Source organism: Mustela putorius, unplaced genomic scaffold (genome assembly GCF_011764305.1).
Source record: "Mustela putorius furo isolate JIRA1106 unplaced genomic scaffold, ASM1176430v1.1 tig00000139_pilon_pilon_pilon, whole genome shotgun sequence".
NCBI lineage: Eukaryota > Metazoa > Chordata > Mammalia > Carnivora > Mustelidae > Mustela > Mustela putorius.
This window is the reverse complement of record NW_025421293.1, coordinates 789,945-815,205: the sequence shown is the minus strand read 5'-3', so window position 1 is coordinate 815,205 and position 25,261 is coordinate 789,945. Positions and strand designations below refer to the sequence as shown.

General features: G+C 50.6%; 2 protein-coding genes and 1 long non-coding RNA gene across 12 annotated transcripts in view; 1 reads left to right on the top strand and 2 right to left on the bottom strand.

The window, feature by feature from the left end:
* Window positions 1-198, bottom strand: part of RABGEF1 (RAB guanine nucleotide exchange factor 1) — a 50,913-nt gene extending 50,715 nt beyond the window's left edge. For 2 of the 3 annotated variants that reach the window (XM_045074901.1, XM_045074903.1), the window contains exon 1: window positions 65-198. The gene's annotated coding sequence lies outside the window, so the exon portion shown is untranslated. The remainder of the gene's footprint in view (window positions 1-64) is intronic. The other variant, XM_045074902.1, reaches the window with a different exon arrangement.
* A 6,223-nt stretch (window positions 199-6,421) lies between these two features.
* Window positions 6,422-21,591, top strand: LOC123390681. The gene is made up of 2 exons (XR_006605219.1): window positions 6,422-6,622; window positions 21,299-21,591. It is a non-coding gene; the product is annotated as an uncharacterized LOC123390681 (long non-coding RNA).
* KCTD7 (potassium channel tetramerization domain containing 7) lies at window positions 11,478-24,838 on the bottom strand. Of its 8 annotated transcripts, none has more exons than XR_006605215.1 (6): window positions 24,490-24,838; window positions 21,705-21,874; window positions 18,315-18,493; window positions 17,489-17,861; window positions 13,452-13,780; window positions 11,478-12,143 (listed from the first exon to the last, which is right to left on the bottom strand). XR_006605215.1 is itself a non-coding variant. In XM_045074904.1 (5 exons), the coding sequence occupies exons 1-5, from the start codon at window positions 24,631-24,633 to the stop codon at window positions 11,901-11,903; spliced, it is 879 nt and encodes a 292-aa protein (XP_044930839.1). In that variant the 5' UTR covers window positions 24,634-24,837; the 3' UTR covers window positions 11,478-11,900. The 8 variants fall into 8 exon arrangements, 3 of the variants coding, with proteins under 3 accessions (XP_044930839.1, XP_044930840.1, XP_044930841.1); XR_006605214.1 differs by having other exon boundaries at window positions 11,478-11,913; XR_006605218.1 differs by lacking the exon at window positions 11,478-12,143 and adding an exon at window positions 15,706-15,801 and having other exon boundaries at window positions 13,677-13,784; window positions 24,490-24,837.
* Window positions 24,839-25,261: the final 423 nt, after the last annotated feature.

The following is a 25,261-nucleotide window of genomic DNA, read 5'->3' as shown; positions in this document are numbered from 1 at the left end:
GCGCCGCCCGCAGCCGGCAGCCGCGCAGCCCCCGCCGCCGCCCCGCCGCCCCGCCGCCCCGTACCTGCGCTGCGGCTCCACGGCGTCGGGACCGCCGCCCTCCGCGCCTCGCTCCAGGGGTCCCCGCTCCGCCGGTCCGCGACCCGCCCTCCGGCCGGCCCTCCTCCCTCGCGCCCCGCCCCCGGCGCCGCGAGCGCCCGTCACGCACGCACGACGTCACTTCCGGGCCCGGCGCGCGGAGGGAGGAAGTCGTCGCGGCGCCGCTCGGGACCCGCGCTGGGCGGAGCGAGGCGGAGGGGGCTCCCGCGGTGAGCGGTCGGGCGCGGGGGCGGCGTCGAGGCCGGCGGTCGGGGGTGGCGAGGAGCGGGCGCTCCGTCCCGGTGCCGCCTGCCGCGGTGGCCGCCGGCCCTGGACGCCGCCGAGGCCGCGCACAGCCGCCGCCGCGCCAGCAGCGGTCGCCGGGTCGCGGGGAGCGAGGCCGCGTGGGAAACCGCGAACCCTGATCCTCTCGGTGCCGGGACTCCTGGTTTCCGAGGTCCCGGCCCGGAGGCCGTCCTGACGGCGGAGCGGCGCCGAGGCCCGCGGACCCGGTCGCTGGGGGCCCGCGCCGTCCGGGCGTCCGGTTCCCGAGGCCCCGGGTCAGGAGCGTCGGGCCCTGCGGCCGCTCGGGGTGCTGGACGCCGGCTGCGGGTCGCGGCCGAGACCGGCTTCGCTCCGAGCCGCCGCGGTGGCCGCGGACGGGCGTCCGGCCGTCCCCTGCGGAGCCCAGGCGGACTCGCTCCCCGGTGGCCCCCGAACGCGGGCGGGGCGCGGCCCCCGCAGACGCGGGCTTGCGGCGGAAGGTGGGTGCGGGGCGCCTCCGGCGGGGACGGGTCGGGGGCGGAGGACGTGTCCCCGCAGAGGGGTCTCCGGGCTGCGCCTCGAGCGCGTCGGCTTCTCTTCCCGGTCACGCCCCAGAAGCGGCCCCGCCGGCGCCCGGGTCCGTGGACTCCGGTTTGTGTGTCCCTCGCTGGTCGGTTCCCTCCCGGTGACCCCTGTGCCCGGCGAGGCCCCGGGGAGTGTCGGACCTTCCGCAGGGGAGGGGGCCCGCGAACGAGCCCCGGGGGCGCGGGGAGGGAGCGTGCGGGCGAGCCGGGCCGCGGAGCTGGTCGCGGGTGCGGGAGGACCCGGGCCGGGGTCTCTGCGGGGAGCGGGAGCGCCCTCGACCCCCCCGCCGTGCAGCCCGGGGAGAGTGCGGGGACGGTCCGCCGGGGCGCGGGGGTGAGGCCGCGGCGGGGGGACCGGCTGCCGGGTTGCTCCTCCCGAGACGGCGGGCTGGGGGCGGCTGGGACGGCCCCGCGGTCCTGCGTCCCTGGGGAAGCGGGGCACTGAGCGGCTCGGCTCTTGTACGGGTGCGGGTCTGCGCTGTGTCGTTTGGATTCGGTTGACTCTGGCAGGTGCATTTCTTTTGATATGGACGGACGGACGGACGGACGGACGGACGGAGGGAACATCTCCCAGGCTGAGATCCCGACCTGACCTCACGTCCAGAGTTGGACGCTTCACCGCGTGAGCCACCAGGTGCCCCTTTAGCGTATGAATTTGTAAAAATCAGCCCCATTGGAAAAAGTGAGGATAAAAGAGGCCAAAAACTCATCGTGGAATCAAAAGATCCGAGAATCAGAGGTTCATCTTGGGTGGGAAGAAGAACAAGAGGAGGGTGGGGAGTGCGGGGGCCGAGGGGACGGACGAGCAGGACTGATGCAGAAGGTCAGACCAGATGACCTCCCCCGAGGACGGAGACGCACCACGGACCGTGGAAGCAGCATCCTGTCTTGTTCCCATCTCAGAGCGACGGTGTTCGCTCCGTCGAGTGGGGTTTACCTCTGCTGGTCGTCGGCGGCCTTTACCCTGGGTGGACGGCGGTGCCTGCTCTCCTCAGTGGACAGGCTCTTCTGTTACTCAGGAAAGGGAAGGACAGTTTTTAAAACATAACTGTTTATTGTAAAATACAGTGACATAAAATTAACAAGAATGAATTTGGACCCTTAACACTATATACAAAAATTAACTCAAACTGGATTTAACACCTAAATGTGAGATACAAAATTTAGAAAACACAGCTGAAAAACCTCATGACATTGTATTTGACAGTAGTATCTTCTGCAACACCAAAAGCATAGGTAATAAAAGGAAAAAACAAAAACTAGACTTAACAAAATTTGAAAATTTTGTGCACCAAAGGGCACAGTCAACGGAATACAAAGGTAACTCACAGAAGAAAATATTTGCAAATGACTTACCTGATAAGGGACTGTTACCCTTAAAACTCAACAACAAACAACCCAATTTACATGAGATTTCTTTCCATTTCCTTGTCTTCTGTTTTCTGCAAGGTTTTAGAGTTTTCATTGTACAAATCTTTTACCTCGTTGATTAAATTAATTCTTAAGTATTTTATAACTTTTGAGGCTATTATAAGTGGAATTGTTTTCTTAATTTCTTTTAGGTTGCTCATTGTTAGTATGTAGAGGGGTGGCTGATTTCTGTGTCTTGATTTTGTATTACTACATTGCTCTATTCTAACAGGTTTTTTTCTGTAGAATCGTAGGATTTTTTACATACAAAATCATTTCTTTGAGCAGAAATAACTTTACTTTTTCCTTTCTAACGTGGATGCTTTTTACTTCTTTTTCTTGACTAGTTGCTCTGGCTAGAACCTCCAACACAATGCTGAATAGAATTGTGGGAGGGGGACGAGCATGTTTGTCTTATTCTTGATCTCAGTGGCAGCACTTCTTACACCGTTGAGTAGAATGCTAGCCGTGGGTTTTTCATATGTGACTTTCTTATATTAAGTCAGTTTCGCTCCATTCCTAGTCTGTTGAGTGTTTTATCATGAATTGTGTCACGAGATTTTTCTCTGTCAGTTGAGAAGATAAGGTAATTTTTTCACCCTTAATTCTCTTTAGACCATCTTTGTATTCTAGGACTATATTTCATTTGGCCACAATATATAATCCTTTTGATATGCTGTGGAATTCAGTTCATGTTTTGTTGAGAATTTTTGTGTCAATATTCATAGGGGATGTTGATCTGTAGTTTTTGTTTTTGTTTTTTCCTCTTGTGTCTTTATCTGGCTCAGTATTGGGGCAACAAATGAGTTAGTGAGTTAGAAAGCGTTCTCTACACTTTGTTTTTTGGGAAAGTTTGAGAAGGATTGGTATTAGTTCTTTAAATGTTTTGTAGACTTCTCCAGCAAAACCATCCAGTCCAAGGCTTTTCTTCATTGGAGGGTTTTTGATTACTGGTTCAACCTTGTCACTAGTTACAGATCTATCTGGATTCTCCATTTCTTGGTGATTCAGACTTGGTAGGTTTTCTATTTATGTAAAGTTAGTAATGTCCCCTCTTTAATTTCTGATTTTAGCAATTTGAGTCTTCTCTTTTTTCTCTGACATTCTAGCTAAATATTTGTCAATCTTGCTGATTGTTGTTGTTGCTGCTGTTTTTTAAGATTTTATTTGTTTATTTCAGAGAGAGAGAGAGAAAGCCTGAGCAGGAATCAAGGGCAGAGGGAGATGGAGATGCACACTCCCTGCTGAGCAGGGAGCCTGTCATGGAGCAGGCTCTGTCATGAGCCAAAGCCAGACGTGTAACCAACCGAGCCATCAAGGAGCCCCAGTTTTGCAGATTTAAAAAAAAATTTTTGGTTTTGTTTCCTATATTCTTTTTATCCTATTCATTATTTCACTTTTCTCCACTCTAATGTTTATTTCCTACTCTTTGCTAACTTTGGCTCAGTTTGTGCTGCTCTTTTTTAGTTCCTTTAAGGTGTATGGGGGCACCTGGCTGGCTCAGTAGGTGAAGCATAAGACTTGATCTCAGGGTCATGAATTCTATCCCCACATTGGGTGCGGAGCCTACTTTAAAAAAATTTTAAGGTGTTTAGTTCGGTTACTGATTTGAGATTTCTTAACTATAGATATTTGCAGGTAGAAATTTCACTTAAGCACTGCTTTCAGTACATTCACTATGTTTTGTATGTTGTGCTTTTATTTTCATTTGTCTCAAAATATTTTCTAATTTCCTTTATGATTTCTTCTTTGACTTCTGGTTATTTAAGAGCATTTTAAAAAATTTTTCAATTATTGTGAGTTTTTCTTCTGTTACTGATTTCTAGTTTTGTTCCACTATAATTAGAAAAGACATTTTTATGATTTTTCAGAATTTATTAAAATTCATTTTCTGTGGTGATTATGTGATGCGATACAGGTTGGCTAATGCTACAGATGGAAACACTGGCAGTATAGAAGCATATCGAATCAACACATTGTATACCTTAAACTTACATGATGTTATATGTCAATTATATCTCAATAAAGCCGAAAATTTTTAATTTAAAAAAACGTGTTTTCTGGCCTAAAATATGTTTTACTCTGGACAGTGTTCTGTGTGCATTCGAGAAGAATGTGTGTTCCATTATTGTTAGGTGAAGAGTTCTGGATGTATGTCTGCTAGGTGTACTTGGATTATACCATCATTCAAGTACTCTTTCCTTCTTGATCTTTCCTCTGGTCGTTCTATCCATTATTAAAAGTGGGATAATGAAGTCTCCGACTATTATTGTAGAATTGTCAATTTCTCCCTCATTTCTCCTTGTTTCATATGTACTTGGTGCTCTGATTCAGATGCTATATGCTTACAATTGTTGGATCATCTTGTTGGATTAAATTTTTTTTCTGTATATAATGTCCTTCTTGTTTCTTATAACCCTTTTTCTAATGTAAAATTTATAGCCACCCCACACGCTCCTTGGTTTACTGTTTGCATGGAATGCGTTTTTCCATCCTTTTACTTTTGACCTCTTTGTGTCTTTGAATCTAAAGTGAAACTCTTTTGGACAGCATATAGATGGAGCTTTTAAGAGAACATACTCCACAAGTCTCTGACTTTTAATTGGAGAGTTTCATCCATTTACGGTTAAAGTAATGACTAATAAGGAATGACTTCTGCCATTTTGCTAGTTCTCTATATGGCATATTTTTTTTTTATTCCTCAATTCTTCCATTACTGCATTTTTAAAAAAAATTTTATTATTTGACAGACAGAGATCACAAGCAGGCAGAGAGAGGGGGAAGCAGGCTCCCCGCTGAGCAGAGAGCCCGATGTGGGGCTCAATCCCAGGACCCCGAGATCATGACCTGAGCCGAAGGCAGAGGCTTTAACCCACTGAGCCACCCAGGCGCCCCTCATTACTGCATTTTTGATATGCACTTGTTTTTCTGTAGCCTACCATTTTGATTCTCTTTTCTGTATATTTTAAAATTTATTTTCTTAGTGGTTAGCTTTGTGACTGTAATTTGCATCTTAAACTTATAACGACATAGTTTGAATACCAATTTATTTAAAATTGCTTATAATCTGTACATACACTTCTCTGTCCCCTTATCTGGTTACTGTCACAGATTTCAGCTTTAAAAATTATATGCCTGTTAACACAGGTTTACAATTAATGATTTATGTTTGTGCCTTTTAAATCATATAGGAAAAGTCTTTTAAAAAAGATTTTATTTAGGGACACCCGGGTGGCTCAGCTGGTTAACCAGCTGCCCTCAGCTCACGTCATGATCCTAATGTCCTGGGACTGAGTTCCACATTGGGCTCCTTGCTCAGTGGGGAGCCTGCTTCTCCCTCTGCTTGTGCTTGTTCTCTCTCTTGGATTAAAAAATAAAATAGGGGCGCCTGGGTGGCTCAGTGGGTTAAGCTGCTGCCTTCGGCTCAGGTCATGATCTCAGGGTCCTGGGATCGAGCCCCACATCGGGCTCTGCTCAGCGGGGAGGAGCCTGCTTCCCTCTCTCTCTCTGCCTGCCTCTCTGTCTACTGTGATTTCTCTCTCTGTCAAATAAATAAATAAATAAAATCTTTAAAATAAATAAAATAATTTATTTTATTTATTTTAAAGATTTTATGATGAGCAGAGGAAAGGGCAGAGGAGCCTGCTGAGCAGGGAGCCTGATGCAGAGCTGGACCCTAGGAGCTTGAGATTGTGATCTGAGCTGAAGTCAGATGCTCAACTGACTGAGCTACCCAAGCACCCCAACACTGGCTTTTACATTTACCTAGGTATTTACCTTTCCCAGTGTTATTTCTTCATGTAGCTTCAATTTACTGTCTCGTGTCATTTGCTTTTCAATCTGAAGGATTCCTTTGGGCATTTCTTACAGTGCAGGTCCACCAGTAACAAATTCCCTTAGCTTTTGTTTATCTGGGGATGTCTTATTTCTCCTTCATTCTTGAAGAGGAGTTTTGCCAGATGTAATATTTTTTTTTAATTAATTATTTTAAAAAATAATTTATTTTAGAGAGAGAAGGAGGGGCCGATGGAGAGGGAGTGAGAATCTCAAGCAGACTCCATGCTGAGGACGGAGCCCAGTGAGGAGCTCAGTCTCATGATCCTGAGATCACGACCTGAGTCAAAACCAAGACTGGATGCTTAACTGACTGTACCACCCAGGCACCCCCAGATACAGAATTCTTGGTTGACAGGTTTTTCTTTCAACTCTTCAAATATGTCAACACACTGCTTTCTACAACTCTTCAAATATGTCAACGCATTGCTTTCTACCCTCCACAGTTCCTGGTAAGAAACCGTTTATATTCTTTTGGGGATCCCTTTTATGTGATGAATTTGTTCTCGCAACTCGCTGCTTTCAGGATTCTTTTTTCTTTGGCTTTCTACAGTTTGATTATGTTTCTTGGTGTGGATCTCTTTGACTTTATCTCACTTGGAGTTTTTTAAGCTTCTTGAATTTGTATATTTGCCCCATTTGCTTTATCATTTGTTCAGTCTCTCCCTACACACATGCACACAGTTTTCCTGAAGAATGCAACTAAATTGCAGAATCATGCTTCTTGACTTCTGTATATTTCAGTGTGTATTTCCTAAAAACAAAGATACCCTCTTAGATGAGATCAGGTGCATTTGGGGTGGCACGGCCATAGACGAAAGATACCCTCTTAGAAAACCAAAGCAGAATCATTAAAAAAAAAAAAAAAAAAAAAAAAAGGAAATTAACATTGATAAAATCCTACTGCTTAATCTACACCCCTTACTCAGTTTTCATCAATTTTCCCAAGAAAGGCCTTTATAGCTATTGCTTTTCCTGGTCCCAAATCTAATTCAGGATCATTTAATTGTCATGTCTCCTTTAATCTGGAATAGTTCTTCCATTTTTATTTGTCTTTCAAGTTCTTGAAATTTTTGAAAAGTGGAAGATGGTCAATCTAAAGAATGTCCTTCAAGTTGGGTTTGTCTAATGTCTTCTCATGATTAGATTCAGGTTATTCATTTTGGCAGAGAAATCATATAAATAATGTGTCTTTCTCAGGACAGGCCTTTCGGCTAATGCTGACTTTGGTTACGTGACTCATGAGGAAACTTTCAGATGTTTACACTGTCAAGTTACTGTTTTTACCTTCGTAATTAGTTATTTGTAGGGAACCACTTTGAGACTATGTTAGATCCTGTTTTTCTTCAACAGCTCATCAGTTTTAGAATCCATTGATGATTCTTGTCTAAGTCAGTTATAAATTTGACCATTGCTAAATGTAGATTTTTCCAAACCCCATCCTTTCCTTTATATTTGTTAGCTGACATTTTACTATAATTAAGAACTTTCTAGGGCACCTTGGTGGCTCAGTCGGTTGAGCCTCCGACTCTTGGTTTTGGCTCAGGCTATGATCTTGGGGTCATGGGGCTGCATAGGGCTGTAAATGTCATGCACAATAGAGGCAACATCTCTGCCTTCAGGGAGCTTATTTAAAAGGAAATACAGACGTAACAAGATAATTACTATTGGTAATAAATGTTATAAAGGAAATAAATCAGGTGACGTGATAGATAGTAATGAAAGTGCGCTTTAGATGGCATGATCAGAGGTCCCATTTACTATGTGACATTTGAGCTGTTATATGACATTTGAACATAAAATAGGAAAGTGAGCCAGCCCATGAGAAGGGTTGGGGGAAGGGCATTCCTGGGAGAGGGAATGACAGTCACAAAAACCTGAGGCAGGAAGTGAAAAAAAGGCCAGAGCAGAGATGGGAAAAGAAGGAGCAGGGTGGTGAGAGGAGGCTGGGGTGCATAGGACCCAGATCAAACCTGGTAGGACCTTACAAGCCCGTTGTAAAAGTGAAGGGTTTTAAGTGAGCGTGCTGTAGGATCTCATCAGACCCTTCAAGACTATTTTGAAGAATAGATTGGTGGGGTAATCAGGGGCCAAATTAAGCGAAGTAGCCCTTGTAGTAACACAGATTGAGAGACAATGGTGATTCAGACAGGTGAATTTTTGACGTTTTCAAGATCCATCCTGAAGATATATTCAAGACTTGGTGATGGATTGCACTAGAAGGTGCGTTAAGGAGGAGTGTTAAAGACGATTCTCAGGTTTCGTTGACTGGATGAATGGCGGTGGCATTTCCCGAGATAGAAAAGATAGAATCAGGATGTTGGGGTGGAAGAGGAAATGAAGAATTCCATTTGGATACGTGAGGCTTGAGATGGCTAACCGACCCTGAGGTAGCGGTATTTATCTGGTTACTGGGCATACAATTCAAGGCTGAGGAAAGAGGCCTGGGCAGGAGTATAAATTTGGGAGTCACCAGCATATAGTAATGCCAGTTATTGGGGCACCTGGGTGGCTTAGTCACTTCAGCGTCTGCCTTCAGGTAAGGTCATGGTCCCAGGGTCCTGGGATTGAGTCCCGCATCAGGCTCCCTGGTTGGTGAGAAGCCTGCTTCTCCCCACTCTGCTCCCCCCCCCGCCCCCGCACGCTCTCTCACATAAATAAAATCTTTTAAAAAAAGATGCCAGGGGGCGCCTGGGTGGCTCAGTTGGTTGGACGACTGCCTTCGGCTCAGGTCATGATCCTGGAGTCCCGGGATCGAGTCCCACATTGGGCTCCCGGCTCCATGGGGAGTCTGCTTCTCCCTCTGACCTTCTCCCCTCTCATGTGCTCTCAAATAAATAAATAAAATCTTTAAAAAAAAAAAAAAGATGCCAGTTATTGATTGCCTCTTAGCTCCATATTCATCCTTCGTTGGCTCTGCAGAATTGGATTGGGACTTTTGAATATTTTTTCCTTTGCCAATTAACGGGATATTAAACTTCATTAGCAGAGGATATCAGGGACATCCTACCAAGAGGAAAGGTACTTCCCTTTCTGGTTCTGGTGTGATTGCCCCAGCACAGCTTCTCCGGCACGCAGCTCTTGCAGTGCGTGGTCGCCAGCAGCACAAAGAGGCCAGCAGCTTTCCCCAGCACTCACCTTGGGTGGCTTTGTAGTGGAGTGCCTCTGATAAAACACCTCCCTGAAGAGATTTTCCCAGCGTCCTAGAGTTAGGATTTCCAGCAAGTTTCACCAAGCATAGCACCCGATGACTTCCCTGCCATTCAGTAAACCACGGCTCTGCCCTCTCCAAAAAGGTCTGATACCAGCTCTGGGGAAGGGGCTGTTCTTCCTTGGATCCCGTCTCAGTCCTGGGTGGCGCTTCCTCTATGTGGTCTTTCCACGTTCTCTCTAGTTCTCACTGCTGTTTGTGAACCAGCCCCTCGTTATTACAATGCAACTATGATTAAGCTAACTTACATTAAAGATAGAAATTGTTCAATTGCTACTTTTTTGTTTTGTCTTGACTAATACAAATGACTCCATGCAGTTCGGGAACGCTCACCGAAGAAGGAAGCAGCACATACTGCTGTGTCAGAAGGTCCCAAGAAGTCTGTTATTTTCCATTTTGAATGCATGAGATATCAAGGCACGTGGGATAGCTGGCCTCCTTCTCGGGCTCTTGTGCATGTTCGCAGTATCTTCAGAAGCCAAAATGTTTGAAAAACACATCCTGCTGCACTATGGGGAACAAGCTCCCAGTCTCACCTTGAGTACTCCGGGTGCCTGCAGACAGACATCCCCAAAGGGCTTCCTCAGTGCCGCCTCTAGACCTTGAATCTGTTGGTCTTATTGCAACTCTCACACCTACAAGGGTTGTCGGCCTGCCAGTGCCAGTATCGTGGACATGGGGAAACAGGGGACAGAGGCTGCCCATGCTTGTGCCTCCGTGATCCCTGCCAAGGCACTGAAGTGTGTCTGGGTTGCTTAAGACCATGATAGGAGAAAAGATGTACAGGGTTTTCAGCTACTGGAATTCTGGGTCCTTAGCAAGGGGTCAGCTCAAACTGCATCCTAAAAAGGCAGGATGGCCATGTGAAGAAGTGGAGGAACATGACCGAATGACTACTGCCTATAAACCCCCAAAACTGTGGGGTAGTTGAGCATCTGGAGAACCTTCCACCTAAGAAACATCACTTTTTTTTCCCCCCTCCCCAGAAACATCACTTTCTTATACATTATCATGAGGATACCTTGGTTGAACTTTCTGGAAATCCCACCTCTGGATCTCAATCCACAACTGCAGGTTATCCCAGGGCTGCTGCTGCCATCAAGGGGTCAGGATTGTCATCCCAGCAGAACACAGTGCTGACAGGATTCGAAACCAGGCAGTAAACCCCATGTCTGTGGAATCCTCCAGGCTAAACGCCCAGCCAGTGTAAGTGGTGGAACATTCCAGTAGGTGACTATAAACAGTACTCCTCAACATCCTACCTCTCTGAACCAGCGGGAATTTCCAGACAGAGCTTTATTTAGAAGTATACAATCAGGCAGTTGGGTAGAACATTTCCTGAATATGCTGGAGGCAGATATACGCTGCCTTGACTTTCTGGGAGTGCCAAGTGAATAACGCCATCCTCATTTCGGCCATCAGTGATGTGGTCAGCTGACCAGGGAAGTCCCTATTTTTGTTAGGAAGCTCTTGGTGAATGCAGTTTCTGGGAAAAGTATGGTGATTATCCCTTCCAAGGGTAGAGGAGGGTGAAGCTAACTTACCTGTCTGGTGGGGCCTTGCCAGAATCTGCTGCCATTGCGGAAGCAGTCACGGTAGACACGGAACTTAGAGAGAAGGGCTGAAAATGCTCTTCAAATCCTAGCAGGCCAGGTGAGAAAGCTGAAACGGAAAGTCTGGGACCTTGGTGCAAAGAGCACCTACCTGCCTGAGAAGCAGTGGGGGACACTGCTGGACGGAACATCACCACCAGGGCTGGCTACCAAATGCTGGATGAGGTACGGCCAGAAGTGGCAAACCAGCTTTAAAATGCCAAAGACAGGGCAGTCGTAAGTGGTGGGGGTGGGGGGTGGTGATGACGCAGGGAGAGTGGGGACAGTAGGCACCCACGACAGATGGGTGCATGGACAGATGGGTCCTCAGGACAGTGCAAGCTGAGACAGAGCTGAAGGCAAGGATGTAATGCTGGAACTCACACTAATAAACACACTAATGGCATTTACAGAAGGTGATACACGTTCTTAGGACTTAAGCCTGATGATACCATCCAACCCACCTACAAACATAATAGAGGTATAAGGATTTCAATTCAACTCTTAACTGATTAATTTCTTTTAATGGAGATCAAGCTCTTAAGTTTTGTGGTGCTTTGGGTTTCTATTTCTTAATTTTTCCTTAATAAAGGAGAAGTATGTATCCATCTATTCAAAAGATCTACTGGAGCTAGGCCACCTGCCACAATCACATGACACAGGAAAAAACCCAGGGTCTGTAATACATTAGGAGAATCTTCTAAAAGTCATGGTTTGTGGAAGGGTGATTCAGGTTGCCACTGAAATCACAGAAGGGCAGAAAAGGTACATCACAATCTGATTACGGGTCCCTTCTATGAAGTACTTCTGGATGGTTCAAGACGGTTCAAAGTCTTCCCTGCAGTTGAGTCAGACTTCTTCCTGGTGCACGACAGTCCCGTTTCCACTGAATTCCAGGTGGCTGGAGGTGGTGGAATCCCAGGATATTTAGATCATGTCACTGCTCGGGAAGAACAAGCGTATGAAGGAAGAAGTCCTCAGCAGTCGGGACTGGGACTGCCTTGTTCCTAAGTCTGAACTTACTGTTACTGTGTGTATATGGGGGACGGTGGCATTCTGGAGGGGGAGGGAAGAGCTCTGCCATCGGATGTAATAGATAACCCAGATCTATGGCTTTTGTAATAACTGTCAGTTTCTCCTTGCCTTTAGACTTCAGAAGTAGATATTCATCTAAGGGAAAAATGAGATACCTAATGTTCACGGCTAATAAGATCACTGTAGAAATGACTGGAGGAGGGAAAAAAAGGCATATCATTACCCGTGCTCAGAACAAGAACTACGTTCATTAGCATCCTATTCATATAGGGGCTTTATTTTAAAGTTATGTTAGATATAAAGTTTAAAATTATGTTTAAAAAAATGGAGAACACTAGGGGCGCCTGGGTGGCTCAGTGGGTTAAAGCCACTGCCTTCGGCTCAGGTCATGATCTCAGGGGCCTGGGATCGAGCCCCGCATCGGGCTCTCTGCTCAGCGGGGAGCCTGCTTCCTCCTCTCTCTCTGCCTGCCTCTCTGCCTGCTTGTGATCTGTCTCTCTCTCTCTCTGTGTCAAATAAATAAATAAATAATTTTTTAAAAAATGGAGAACACTAAAACACATGACGGGAAAAACAAAATGGTAAGGAATCAAATGATAGGAAGTTAAAGATAAGTAAACAAAAGTGAAAGAAACATGCTGTAAGTGAAACAGATCAAAAGGAAAAGTTAGTGAAGCTAGCTACGAGGTCATCTCCAAAATGATGACAAAGGAACAAACAGGCCCAGAGCCTAAGGGCAAAAAACCCAAGCCAGGCACACAAGATGCCCTAAGCTAAACGAAAAAGCCTTACATTCAGTTCTTCTCCTGAGGCCAGGAGCATCCTTCCCCACGTGGCCAGGCTGCACATCTGTGTGGCTAGGCCCGAGGGCTGCAGGAGTCTAACTCAGCCGCCCCAGATCATCTCACACCTACAGGCCAGGCGGCGACCCTTACTTGCGTCCATCACTGCCCACAGGCGGGGCCCTTCTCCACCTAGTGAACGCGCGTCTCTCACTCAGAAGGGTAGTACACTGGGGACCCGAGCTGGGATTACTTAAAACCTACACATCAAAGAAAGTCTTTCTAACATTCCTTCCAGAGCATCTGCCTGTCAAATTTTCACAGGGTGAGCAGGGTGAAGCCCTAAGCCCGAGAGGTGGGACACTGAGCTGTCAAGAAGGGAGGGCCCCACTGAACACCTGCGAGGATTTCGGAAAAGGGCCCTCAGAATCCTGACTTCCACTTACTAGCCGCCTGCCTTTGAGGAAATTACAGCTCTGCGAGCTTCAGTTTCCCACTCGTTAAGTATTATTGGTGTATTGTTACCCTGTGGTTGTGTGCACAGTAAGTAGGTCAGGGACATACTTGGCGCAGGTGATGCAGTGCTTTAAAAGTCAGAATCATCGGAGATTTAAGGAAGCAGTTGGAGGGCGGCACAGCTCCCCAGCACGTCAGGACTCACCTTTCTGGGTTAATTCATGGAGTGACTCCAAGGGACATCTTGATGAGGACACTCATTAGCCAGGAAGGTGTCCAACTCTGCTTCCAGAGGAAGAACAACTCAAGTCCATTTTCCTCAAGGACCGGTCTTAACCACTGAGGCCCACATAAGCTTAGAGCCATTTCTCTCTCCCTTGAAAGAAGTGGTGAATGACAGAAGGGATTCCTTTCGGAACCACCTGACGTGGCTGGGAGCTACACAGTGACTGCGCACCTGTGGTATCTTCTTCCCCTGGAGACCTCTCCACACGAGAGGGGAGAGCTCTGTGCCTAGACTGGGTGGGCACACTCCTACCTGGAACAGAGACAAGGCTAGAGTAACTGCAGAACGGCCTTCACGGGGCCCACGTCCCTCTTACTTCAAGCCAGGGCAGAAGTTCAGCTGCCGAGCTCAGGAAAAGAGCCTAGTTTACGTGGTTGCGCGTCCCCAAACACACCACATTTCAAGGAGAAATCAAGACATTGTTTGCCAGCACCGTGAGGGCAGAGGAGAGATGAGAGTAAGTCCCTAGAAAAGAAAGGCACAGCACCCAGGTTCTAATTCTTCACTTTAATGCCACGTGCGGGTCCTGGGGCTCCATGCACCAAAGCGCTTACAGACAGGCAGCGAATGAACACAGGAGGTGTTATACTGTGTACACACACCCACCACCACACAGAAGGCAGGCCGTGGGCGCAGGTGACTTCCCATGCTCCAGAGGCAACGGGTTCCTACACCCAGTCTTTGTTCCCACCTCCTCAACCCCTGCCAACCCACCCGTCTCCCCGTTAACATATGCATACATATACGTTTCTTCCAGAGTTCCAAAAAGTGCCTCTTTCACCCCACGTCCCCACGCTCCGGCTTCTGATGAATAAAGCCCCCCTCTTTCAAGGATCACAAGGCAGGCACTGCCTTCATGAACGAGCCCCAGTGAAAGGTACCTAAGAAAGCTTAATCACTTGGAATCAAATACGGACAGATCCCAGGTAGAGGTAAAATTCTACCTGGGATCAAAATGCTCAGTGAAGCAGTTTTGTTCTGTTGCTGCTGTCATTTGTCTTAACCTCTTCAGGATCCGGCTTGGACCAAGGTTGCACACTGAGGCTCACCCCACTTTGTGGCTTGCAAATGTCATTCTTCTAGTCCCCCAACAAGCAACCCAGAGCAGGAAGGTTGTGTCACCTGACCCGCCTGAGGCACAAGGCTCCGACAGCCTCCAGAACACCCTAAGCCCCAGGAAGAAAGAACAGAAACTTTCAGAGCACAGCTGACTCTCTGCACAGGATGGGCAATGGACAGCCTCGTGAGTTACCCCAGAGGTAGAGTAAGGATGCTGGCGATTCGTCTCTCTCTTCTATTTAGAGAGTTACCCAAAGAGCTCCTCCATCTGGCATGCTGTCATGTTTCGTTGTGGTTTTGTTTCGATCTCATTTGTTGCCATTAAGTTTTTCATTTTTGCGGAATTTTGTCACGGCTGCTATTGCACCATACAACCCTGTCCCCTAAAACTTTCACCTTCCCAGCCAGCGAGCACAACACCGGGGAGAAAGGTGCCCAAAGTCAAACATAACGGAAGCTCCAAAGGCAGGCACTTGGTTTAACCCATCAATATTACGCACAAGAATTCCATGCAAACGTACCCCCCTGGATCGGGAACAAGCATTCACCCCTCGGAGCCCTCCTTGCTAACCCAACCTTTCGTATGCTCTAGACCTGACCATTTAGACTTGAGAAGGGATCCAACTGGGAAAAGTCACTTCCTCAGATACGACCTTTATCTGGAGGCCATTATCACAAACCACCACATCCAAAAGCACTTTTCATCTTGGCCTTGGCTTCTCATCAGAGAAGGGCCAAACTGGGCCACTGAATTCTTTTACTTCGTTTGAAAAGAGCTCGAAGCTGGCTGCCAGTATTCCTGCTCTGCCTGGTCTACTGGCCCAGAGCCTTGTCTCTCCCACAGCGGCACAGAGTACACCACTGTGAGGACAACACAGGGCCAGATGGTCCAAGGGGCCTGGGGACAGTGTCCTCCTGCAGCATTCATGTAGCCCTAAGCTAGTGTTCAGGCCTATCTTTGAGCAAACTTACATTTGAGCCTACCAGTCGCTCTGTCTTCCATGTTTGGACTCTAACCAAAATACTGTGATGCCCTGGGCCAGCGGTGGCAACGAGAAGGAGCCAAGGCCAGATAACCGAAAGCACTGGGATTAATGATCTCCTTTCTACTCACACCAGCTTTCTCCCGAAGAGCTTGCCTCAGTGTCTGTCCAAAAATGAGTTTGCGTTAGGCAGTAACACCGATCGGAGCAAATTCAGTGAAGGACTTCTATTAGAACAAGACAAGAGCCGAGTTGTCGGAGTAAGCTTTAGGCAGGGACATCAACTCCAGAACAGCGATGATTCATTCGTGGATGAGAACAACGGAGAGAACACATACCTCAGAACCTCAACAGCTGACTTTACCTTCCTCTTAGAACCCCGTGTGGACCTCTGTTCCACCACATGACGTGGAGTGCAAAACTGCGCCCCTAACCCGCTCCACAGAGGGCCAGGAGGTCACTGCCCCACTGAGGGGTTCAGCGAGGTCCCAGGACTTGGCCTTCTCTTCCTCAGAAGGATGCAGACGTCTTCAGCTCCCCCTCCCGCTCCCCCATCAATCTGGTCTTGTAGGACTGAGACCAATGAGGCTGTCCTTGCCCGTGTTTTACATATAAAAAAACCTCCCTAACAAATACCCAGGACCGTCAAGCACAGTCATGATCACAGGGAGAAGCCCTTAATGCAGCACAGGAATGTTACGTTCCCACTGCTGGTGCCACGCAGCTCTTCTTTCAGGAGACGCGTGTCCACAGCCTGCTTAACTGCCCTGCTCTGAAGACGGGAGCAAGAAGAAAATGCACTGGGAGCAGGACCCTGTGGATCTTTTTCTCTGTCTGAGATGTGGAGAGGACAGCATGATGGAGGCTTGCTACGACTGTCCTACAGCTCCTGGTCTAGCTGTGCCTCCCACCCAAGCCTTTGTGTGCTTCCTCAGAACAGACACTTCTGCTAGGAGAACGTGAGCAGGGTAAAGCAGCAGGGTTTAAAAGAGGGGCTCCTATCTACAGAGGTTCACCACAAATCGGATGCTAACACATGAAATGGCAGCCAAAGAGATATTCTGAGCCTCCAGAAAGGATGTTACATCTCAAAGATAACAGATCTATGCAACCTGCCTGCTTGACTCAGGGAATCTTCGAAAGGAACCTCTGAAATCTACATTACAGCCCTGAGAAGATAACCCTTCAAGCAAGGAAGGTTGGTGGAAGGTAGGAGAAGCTGCGGCCCTAAGGCAGGGCTGTAAACATTGTGCTCTCTTCTAAGGCCAACCTGGTGCACGGCTTTGGCAACTATGGTTACATCTCCAAAAGGTGGTGAAGAGTATGTTTCAGGAGGAAGAGTCTCTCCACATCCTAAAACAAAGCCTGGAACTATCCCTGGGGGAAGAGGGAGAGAAAATGCTTCTCCTTCAGTCAGGGGCTTTGGGGTAGGTCCTTGGGTAACCCCCATAGCAATCTGTGCTCATACCTGTGTGCTAGGCACACGCAAGGGGCCCTCGAACGGGGCTGAGGAAGGGATCACGCCTGTAGTAGTTGGTAACGTGGCACTAAAAAGGGCAGAAACTCTCTTGCAAGACCAGGAGAGTGACAAAACCTCTCTGGACTTCCTGGTGCAGCCCCAGCTCGCCAGACCCCATCAGCCTCAGGAAAAGACTGCCGTGCCCTGAGGAAAGGTCAGGAGAGCGCGGGTACAAGTCCCTCCGGGCCACAAGCCCTACGCCTGACCTCAAGGCCCAGCCAGGAGGCTGGAGCTGCCAGGAGACCTTCAACCCCTCGCAGCTGTGCCCCAGGACTTGGTCCTCACCTCAGCGGGTCTGGGGCAGTTAGTGCCCCTCTCAGGATCCTACTCCCAGAGCCACTATAGAGAACAGACGCCCTCCCTGACAGGCCTCTGTCCCTAGCAGGGCTACTCACCACCACGTGATCTTGAACTCATAGATGGGACGCTTGCAGTAGTAGTGGTTGATGAGGTGCTTGTCACACACCCCGATGCACTGGTGGTCCACGACGAGGCCCTGGGCTGAGAGGTCCGTGACCAGGCAGTGCAGTAGGTCATAAACATCAGCCACAGCCTCCCAGGGCCCAAAAGACACATCCACCTCGCAATGGTGCTCAAAGAGCTGCCCATCGCTCTCGCTCCGCTCGAAGCGCAGGGAGTTGAGAAGCGGACACTCGTAGGGGGTGATGGGCATCTCCTCCTTGAAGACACAGACCTTGAGCTTGGCAAAGCGGGCCTTCCGCTGTACCGCACGCAGCCGGGCAATCTCCACGATCCGCTCCAAATGGTCTGTGGGGGTGAAGACGGCACCCGTCACTGGGACAAGGGTCAGGAGGCTGGGGCGTGGGCGAGGCAGGGTCAGGGCACACAGAGAGAGCCCCAGTGAAGGCAGGATCCAACAGGGGAGCGAGATCCTGGGGCAGGGACTCTCTGGGCTCATGAAGGATGCAGACTTAAACAGGGATCATGGACCACCGTGGCAAAAGGAAACCCAAACGATGGAATGGGGATAATCCTTTTGAAATGGGATTTGATGATGTCATAGGCCAAGTGGGTCCTATTTAACCTGAATCGTCCCAGTGTGACCGGGAGGGGAGGGCAGAAAGGGAAGCAGAAGTCTCTCCAACCTTGAGCAATGCAGATGATCCCAGACCGCCTCTTCTGGTGAAGACCTAGGCCCGGACAGACGCCTTCAACCCTCCCTGCCCACACCTTGACCACCCTGGGCAGTTGACCCCTCACCTTTGTAATAGGGCATGAGTCCCAGAAATGCCTGGCGCACTTTCTCCCCCTTCAGAGGCTGCATGTTCTCTAGCTGCTCCAGGAGAGGACCGATGGCATAGTACTGGGCTTCTTTGTACACAGCCCGTACACGTTCCCGGGGCGGCAGGTCGCCCGAGCGCAGAAAATTCAGCACATCTCTGAGCAGGAAGGAAAGAGAGGTGCTGAGAAGGAGCTAATGGACCTGGGCAGTGACACATGGTACTTAGAGCACAGAATCTGGAACCAGACTACCAGCTGCATAATCTTGGGTAAGTGAACCTAACCTCTCTGTGCCTTGATTTTCTCATCTGTAAAATGAGGGAAAATTGTAAAAAAAAAAAAAAAAAAACCCTACGCCATAATAGGATCAAGGGATTCAGTGAGTTTAAAGATAAAAAGTGCTTGGAAAATACCTGGCACTGGGTAAGCCCTCAGTATGCATTAGCAGCTGTTATTATCAGCATCATTACCATTAAAATTACTATTAGGTGTATTTTTTATTTTTATTAGGTGTTGTTTTTATTGGGTATATATAGGAATAATGGAAAGATATGATTTCTGGGCTCCTTAATCTAGATTTTTAAATTAAGATATAGTTAATACACAATCAAGGTACAGTTTGATTATGACCACCACCTCCACCAAGATACAGAACATTCCATCTCCTTAAAGTTTCCCTCTGCCTCTTCCCATTCAAGCCCCAAATTCTTCTATCAACAAAGACTACTTCTGCCTCATCGTGACGTCCATATAAGCGGAAGCACACAGTACGTTCTCTTCTATGCTTATCTTCTCTCCTTCAACAGAATGCTTCTGAGACTCATTCCGTACGTCATGTGTGACAAAGGAGGTGGCCCGGCACTGAATGGATAGCCTGTCGTTTATTTACCAATTTTCTTGTTGATGGACAGTTGCGTTGTTCCAGTTTGGGGCTCTTATGAGTAAAGCTGTTATGAACATTCCTGTGTAAGACTTCCTGGGGACACACGTACCAACTTCTCTGGGGTATATATTAAGAGTAGAACTGTTCACTTGTTTTTTTTGTTTTGTTTTGTTTTTTAAAGATTTATTTATTTATTTATTTGACAGAGAGAGAGAGAGAGAACAAGTAGGCAGAGAGGTAGGCAGAGAGAGAGGAGGAAGCAGGCTCCCCGCTGAGCAGAGAGCCCGATGCAGGACTCGATCCCAGGACCCTGAGATCATGACCTGAGCCGAAGGCAGCGGCTTAACCCACTGAGCCACCCAGGTGCCACAGAACTGTTCACTTGTAAGGTGAAGTACACACTTAACAAAATGGTCATAGCGTTTTACATTTTCACCAGCAATGTACAAGGGTTCCTCATCTTCTCTACATCCTCGCCATCAGTCTTATTCTGTAGCTACCAACACATCAAACGACTACCCACAACACCTGAACAAACTGGTGCTTGGGTGAATAGAATCACATGCTGCATTTTCTTAAAATAAAAACTCAGTTCTTTTCATTCTATCTTCAGATTCTTTAAGTGCTAAGAGTAATCAGATCCTTCACTGGTAGGTGTGGGCAGGTCTTTTCTGTAAAGACGTGTGAGTAAACCCCAAGATCAAGATGTTGCCTCAGTAGTGGTCTATGACCAAGACGTAACACCAGCGAACACTAACTAAGTCCTGATCTGTGTCAGTCATTCTCCATGTCTTATCCCACTGAATCACTTCAATGACATTGTGCAGTAAGTTCCATTTTAGGTCCATTTCATAAGTGAGGAAAAAGAGGGGCTCGGAGAAGTTAAAGAACACTCTTACTCAAGGAGCCACAGCTAGCAGGAGCCCAAATGCAGACCTGCCTGACTCCACGCCCATATCCACAGTGGTCAGACTCCAGTCCCAAGCGTTTCACTCATCAAGCAGCCTTCGTGGTGGGTACTGGGAGCACAGGAGCCGCCCCAGCAGAGAAATGTACCTGACCGAATGCCTTAAACACCTGCACTATTTTATCTGAGTCTTCAGGCAACTTCATCTGCTGATGATGAGTCATAGGCCACGGGAGTCCAGCAGCCCAAGGAGAAATGCTACAATATCCTGCTTTCTGCCACACCCCTGCCTGCCTCCGCCCCTCTCCAGCTATGGCCACCTGGGCACAGGCACATCAACCTAGAGCCAAACCCTGCTCCCCCTCCCCACAACCCCTTTCCAAATTAGCGCTCTAGGATCTTAAGCAAACCTTGGTCTGCTCTGAAAAACATAACCCCGGGGCAAGGCCCAGCTAAGAGTACTGTGGGAGCTGCCAGCTGGGGCCAGCACTTTCCTCCCCCAAACAGCCTGCAAACAAAAATCTTTTTATAGCTCTGCAGAGTGATGTGACACTTTGTTTTCTCAGCATCGGAGGCAGCTGACAGCCCAATGGGGACACCCAGATGGTTCAGAGTAAATTGTTTGACCAGAGGCTCCTTTCTGAGGATAAAAATGACCTTTCTCCCAGTGCGGGCAATCCGAATCAGAGGCCAGCACGGAGAGGTAGTGGCTGTAGAGTTTCTGCCTCCCTAGTCGAGAACCGCTGAAGGTCGAGAACCATGTTCGTTCTCTAGGCATTCCAAAGTTGGGCTGAAGGGCCAAACAGCTTTCGCCACATGCTCTGGAGGGACCTGGCCAGAGGTCACAGAAAGGCTCCTTATGTAATCGGCATGGCAGGCCTGCGAGGCAGCCACAATTATTTCTCATTTCACAAATAAGGAAACTAAAACATAAAGTCTTTAAACTGTTTATGTGTGAGGTGTCAGAAATCCTTTCTTGCGAAGGGCTATTTTCTTTTTTGAGATTGTGTCTTTCCATGTTTTAGTATTAAAATGACAGTCAAAATTGAAGTGTTTTTTTTCGTTTTTGGGGGGTTTTTTTGGTAAAGACTTCTTTTGGCAAAATTAAAGGATGGCAATCACATATTGGCGCTTCCCTCACCTTTTTTTTTCATTTGTTTTAAACTATTGAAGGAAGTCTGACAACATGGTCACACACCATGTCCCTCCCTAATGGCGATGTGGAGCCCCAGAATCCGAATCTGAGGATTTCCCGCAAGAAGCTGTTGGAACTCCCCCGCCTCCAGGTGGGATCACATCTATTCCACACAGATGACAACTTTCTGGTCTTCAGTTCCACAGGACAGAAGCTGTTCCACCACATGCAGCCACTGGGTGTCACCTGGGATTTCTCGGGCTGTCCTCATCTCCTCTGGGAAACTAACTGCCTTTTTATATCATTCAATAAACACATTTATTAAATTCCAGCAGCACATTTGCGATCTCCTCTTCTAGGTACCGTAAAAGACACTAACGCCCCATACTGAAGCCCAGGACACTTACTCGGACTACAGAGTTGATCACAGAGGGATAAACATACCCAAAGTGCGTGCCATCCCGGTCAATGAAGTACCGGCCCTCGGCGTCGGTGGGGATGTAATGCCGCCCGCTGAACATGGCCGCCAGCATGGTGTCCTCATAGCGCCGCAGGGTGGACAGACGTGTGGTGAAGTGAGCCCCTCCAATGTTAAGGGGGACAACCTCAGGAAACTGGAAAGGAACCACCGGCACTTTCAGCCAGGCACTGGGGAATGAGAGCAGGGGCTGCTCTGTCTGCGTCTCCTTGGGTCTCATCAGTGCTGCACCACTCAGGTACCCAAGGCTAAAATACGGGAGTCTTTCTGAATGCTCTCCTGTCGCCCCCTTCCCCCACACTCCTCAGTTGCCAAGTCGACCCCACTGTTCCCCAATACCATTCAATCAGGCCTCCCCACCCCAGTTCTACTATCTCTGCTCTAGAATGAATTTACCATTTTTATGTCCTTGCTTATGCTGTCTTCTCTGTCCGGAATGTTCTTCCCAGTCTCCCTCTGTCCATCTAGCTAATGCAATTGCCCTGAATGTGGTGTGTGTTGTTCACTGCACAAGGGCACCTGTCTCCCAGTGATCTGCCAGCCCAGCTGTGTGCCCTTTGTCTAATGCACACCACGGCACCATATAAGTTAGCAGCATCCATTCATTCTAAACGCTTCTCTTTAAGGTTCCTGATCCTGTGAGTGTTCTGCCCTTTGTTCCCCGCTTGCCCCCAAGACCGAGTTAACTAACGAGTCACCCTCCACTGTGCCTCCACCATGTGCCACGCTCTCCTCTCTGGAGTGCCTGGCGTGCCGCAGGGCAGGCTGGCTGTTACGTACTCTTATCCGCTCTCCTTTCTAGAACCCAAGCTTCCTGAGGGCAGCATCTCATTCACTAACCACGAGGCCACCCACAGCAGGGCTCCCAGGTGGTCGTGGATCATTCCAGACATCCACCCCGCATTCGCTTTACCTCACTGCTTCTCTCCTATTTAAACCATAGAGCGAGATCAGTGCCTGGTCCAGCTCAGGTTCCGGAGGCACGGGCAAGGGGAGAACAGGGCATGATGGTACAGAATGGCCCAAAGCAGCTCTGGATAAAATGCTCAGCACCCGCTGGGGGGAGGAGGATCTTTCACTGCTTGTTGTTTTTAAAGAAATGAAGCCAGTTCTCTCTAATTTCCCCCACAAACCTCCAGCTTAACTAAAATTCTACACTAGTGCATACTTTTCAGTATTATAACATCTCTCAGGCTCCCGGGTACCTTTGTCTGCAGAGTCTTTTCCCCCAGCTTTCCAGTTCCATCTTTTCCCCACTCGTTTTTTGAGGTGTAGCTGACACACGAGGTTGCTAGTTCTGGGGTGTTGGGCACAGTGGTCTGGCAGGTCTATAGGGCACAGTATGCTCACCACTCGGCGGCTACCATCAGATACCACTATTACAGGGTCGATGACTACCTTCCCTGCGCTGTGCCCCTCATCCCAGTGACCTGTTCATTTCGAACTGGAAGCCGGCACCCCCAGTCCCTTCAGCCACTCTGCCCCTCCTCCCACCCCCTCCCCTCTGGGAACCACTGGTTCGTTCTCTGTTTATGAGTCGGTTTATGCTCTGTTCGTGTGTTTGTTTTGTAGATTCTACATATAAGTGAAATAATACGTTTTCAAATTCTTGGTGAAACACAGCAGGACCGCAACACACTCCGTCACAGTTACCCGGAGCCCCACGCGCTGTCCGGGGCGCAGTGAGGACCCAAACAGGCCCTGGATGAGCGAGTGGGGAAGGACAGGACAGAAAGGCGGGTGCGGTTCTTGGGTGGGTGCCCTGTCACCCCGTCCCTCGGCAGCCGAAGGGCAGCAGGTGCCTTCTACGCGCTCCGCAGCCCCTGCGCCCAGGGCGCGCTGCGGCGGGATAACGGACTCCACACTTCTGGAGCTCTCGGGCCTCTTCCAAGGGCATCTCCTGCCAGGCCGCGGGTTGGCTCCGTGGAGCTGAAGACCGGGGCGCCGAGGGGAGCGGTCCAGCAGCGTGCGGACCCCACAGCCCGCAGCGGGCCTGGCGCGGGTCCGGCGCTCCCGCTCGCAGACCACGCCGCCTTCCCGGCGACGGTGCCCAAGAGACGACCCCGCCGCGGCCTTTCCTTCCCCGGGGGCGAAGACGCCCGCAGGGTTTGGCTCGTGGGCACGGGCGTTTCGGGATGCTGCGAGCGCAGCCTCCAGTCCCGAGGGGACCCGCCACCCCCGCCCCGGCCCGCGCCCCGGAGCTGTCCCCCTCCCGGGCCTGCACGCGCCCCGGCCTCCCTCCCGCAGCGCCGCCGCAGCTCCTCCTCGTCCCGTCCGGCCGCGCCGCGAGGCTCCACCTTCCCTCTCCCCCCCCCCCCCGAGGCTCCCACACGCAGCCAGGAGGGGCCCCGGCACGGGGGCGGGAGGAAAGCCCCGCGGCCGGCGGGCGGAGGCGGACACGCCGATCCGCGGGCCGCGTCTCTGCACCGGCCGGCGGGGCAGCAGGTCTGGGCGCCGCGAGGGCCGCCTCCTGGCTTTCCGACAGACGCTCCGCTCTCGGGGCGCCCGGCCCTCCCCCGGCCCCGGCCCCGTCGCTCTAAGGACCGGCCGCGGGGTGCGGCCCGTGAATTCCGGGAGCGGGGGCTGGGCCGGGGCGGGGGGAGCAGGCGCAGCTCCTCGGGCGCCGCCCTCGGCCCGGCCTCGGACCCCAGCCGAGCCCCGCTCACGCCCCGCGGTCAGCTCTCCCCGCGGTCAGCTCTGCGGGGCCCCGGCTTCTCCCCTGCGCCCCTCCCCACGCCCCGGCCCCGGTACCTCCTGGGGCAGCAGGGGCAGCGCGTGCCCCGCCTGCGTGGCCGTCGGAGTGGCCGGCTCCACGAAGTCGTCCTCGGCGTCGGAGCTGGACATGGCACCGTCCGCGCGACGGCTGTCTGGCTCCCGCCCCGTGACTGCCACCATCCCTCTGGCTCTGCACAGTGGGCGCGGCTGCGGGCGGGCGGCGGCGGCTCGGACACTAGCGCCGAGCGGCGCCGGGCATGACGCGGCGCGGCCGAGGGGCGGGCCCGGGGGGCCGAGGGCGCGGGGTGCGGGGGCCCGGGGGCGGCCACTCCCTCCGCGCCGAGCGGCTCGCCGACCACCGCGCGCACCGCCGGGCACTGGCCTGACCCGGCCGCCTCCCGCTATTGGCCGACGCGCCTCTTGCTCCGCCTCTGATTGGCAGGAAGCTCGTCCAGTCCGAGAGCAGGCAGCGCGTCGGCCTGCGCCTGAGTGGCCACTGGGAGCCGGGCTGCGGGCCCACCCTGCCCTGATTGGTCGTCAGGCCAGCGGACGCGCCCTCTCCGCCCGCCCCTCTCGCCCGGCGCGCAGGGCGGGTGCGCGCGCGGCCGCCGCGTCTACGCGGGCTCTCCTCGTTGGCTCCGAGGGTGGTGCCCGCGTCGGGGTCGGCGCCTCCTTGCTGGAGAGAGCAGGCGGGGCCCGCAGCCCGGTCGTGGGTCTGTGGGCGGCGCTGAGGGCCGGGGAAGTCCCGGGCGGGGAGAGCGGGCCGCCGCGGTGGAGGAGCGGGTGGGCGCGGCGGCAAGGGGCGGAG

What these genes read in the sequence shown, in the direction of transcription:
- KCTD7 (XM_045074904.1), bottom strand. Translation starts at nt 24,633, where the DNA reads ATGGTGGCAGTCACGGGGCGGGAGCCAGACAGCCGTCGCGCGGACGGT. An exon ending in TGCCCCTGCTGCCCCAGGAG is followed by an intron (nt 21,875 to 24,489) that starts GTACCGGGGCCG and finishes GTTCCTTTCCAG; the next exon opens with TTTCCTGAGGTTGTCCCCCT. An exon ending in CGGGATGGCACGCACTTTGG is followed by an intron (nt 18,494 to 21,704) that starts GTATGTTTATCC and finishes CTTCCTGCTCAG; the next exon opens with AGATGTGCTGAATTTTCTGC.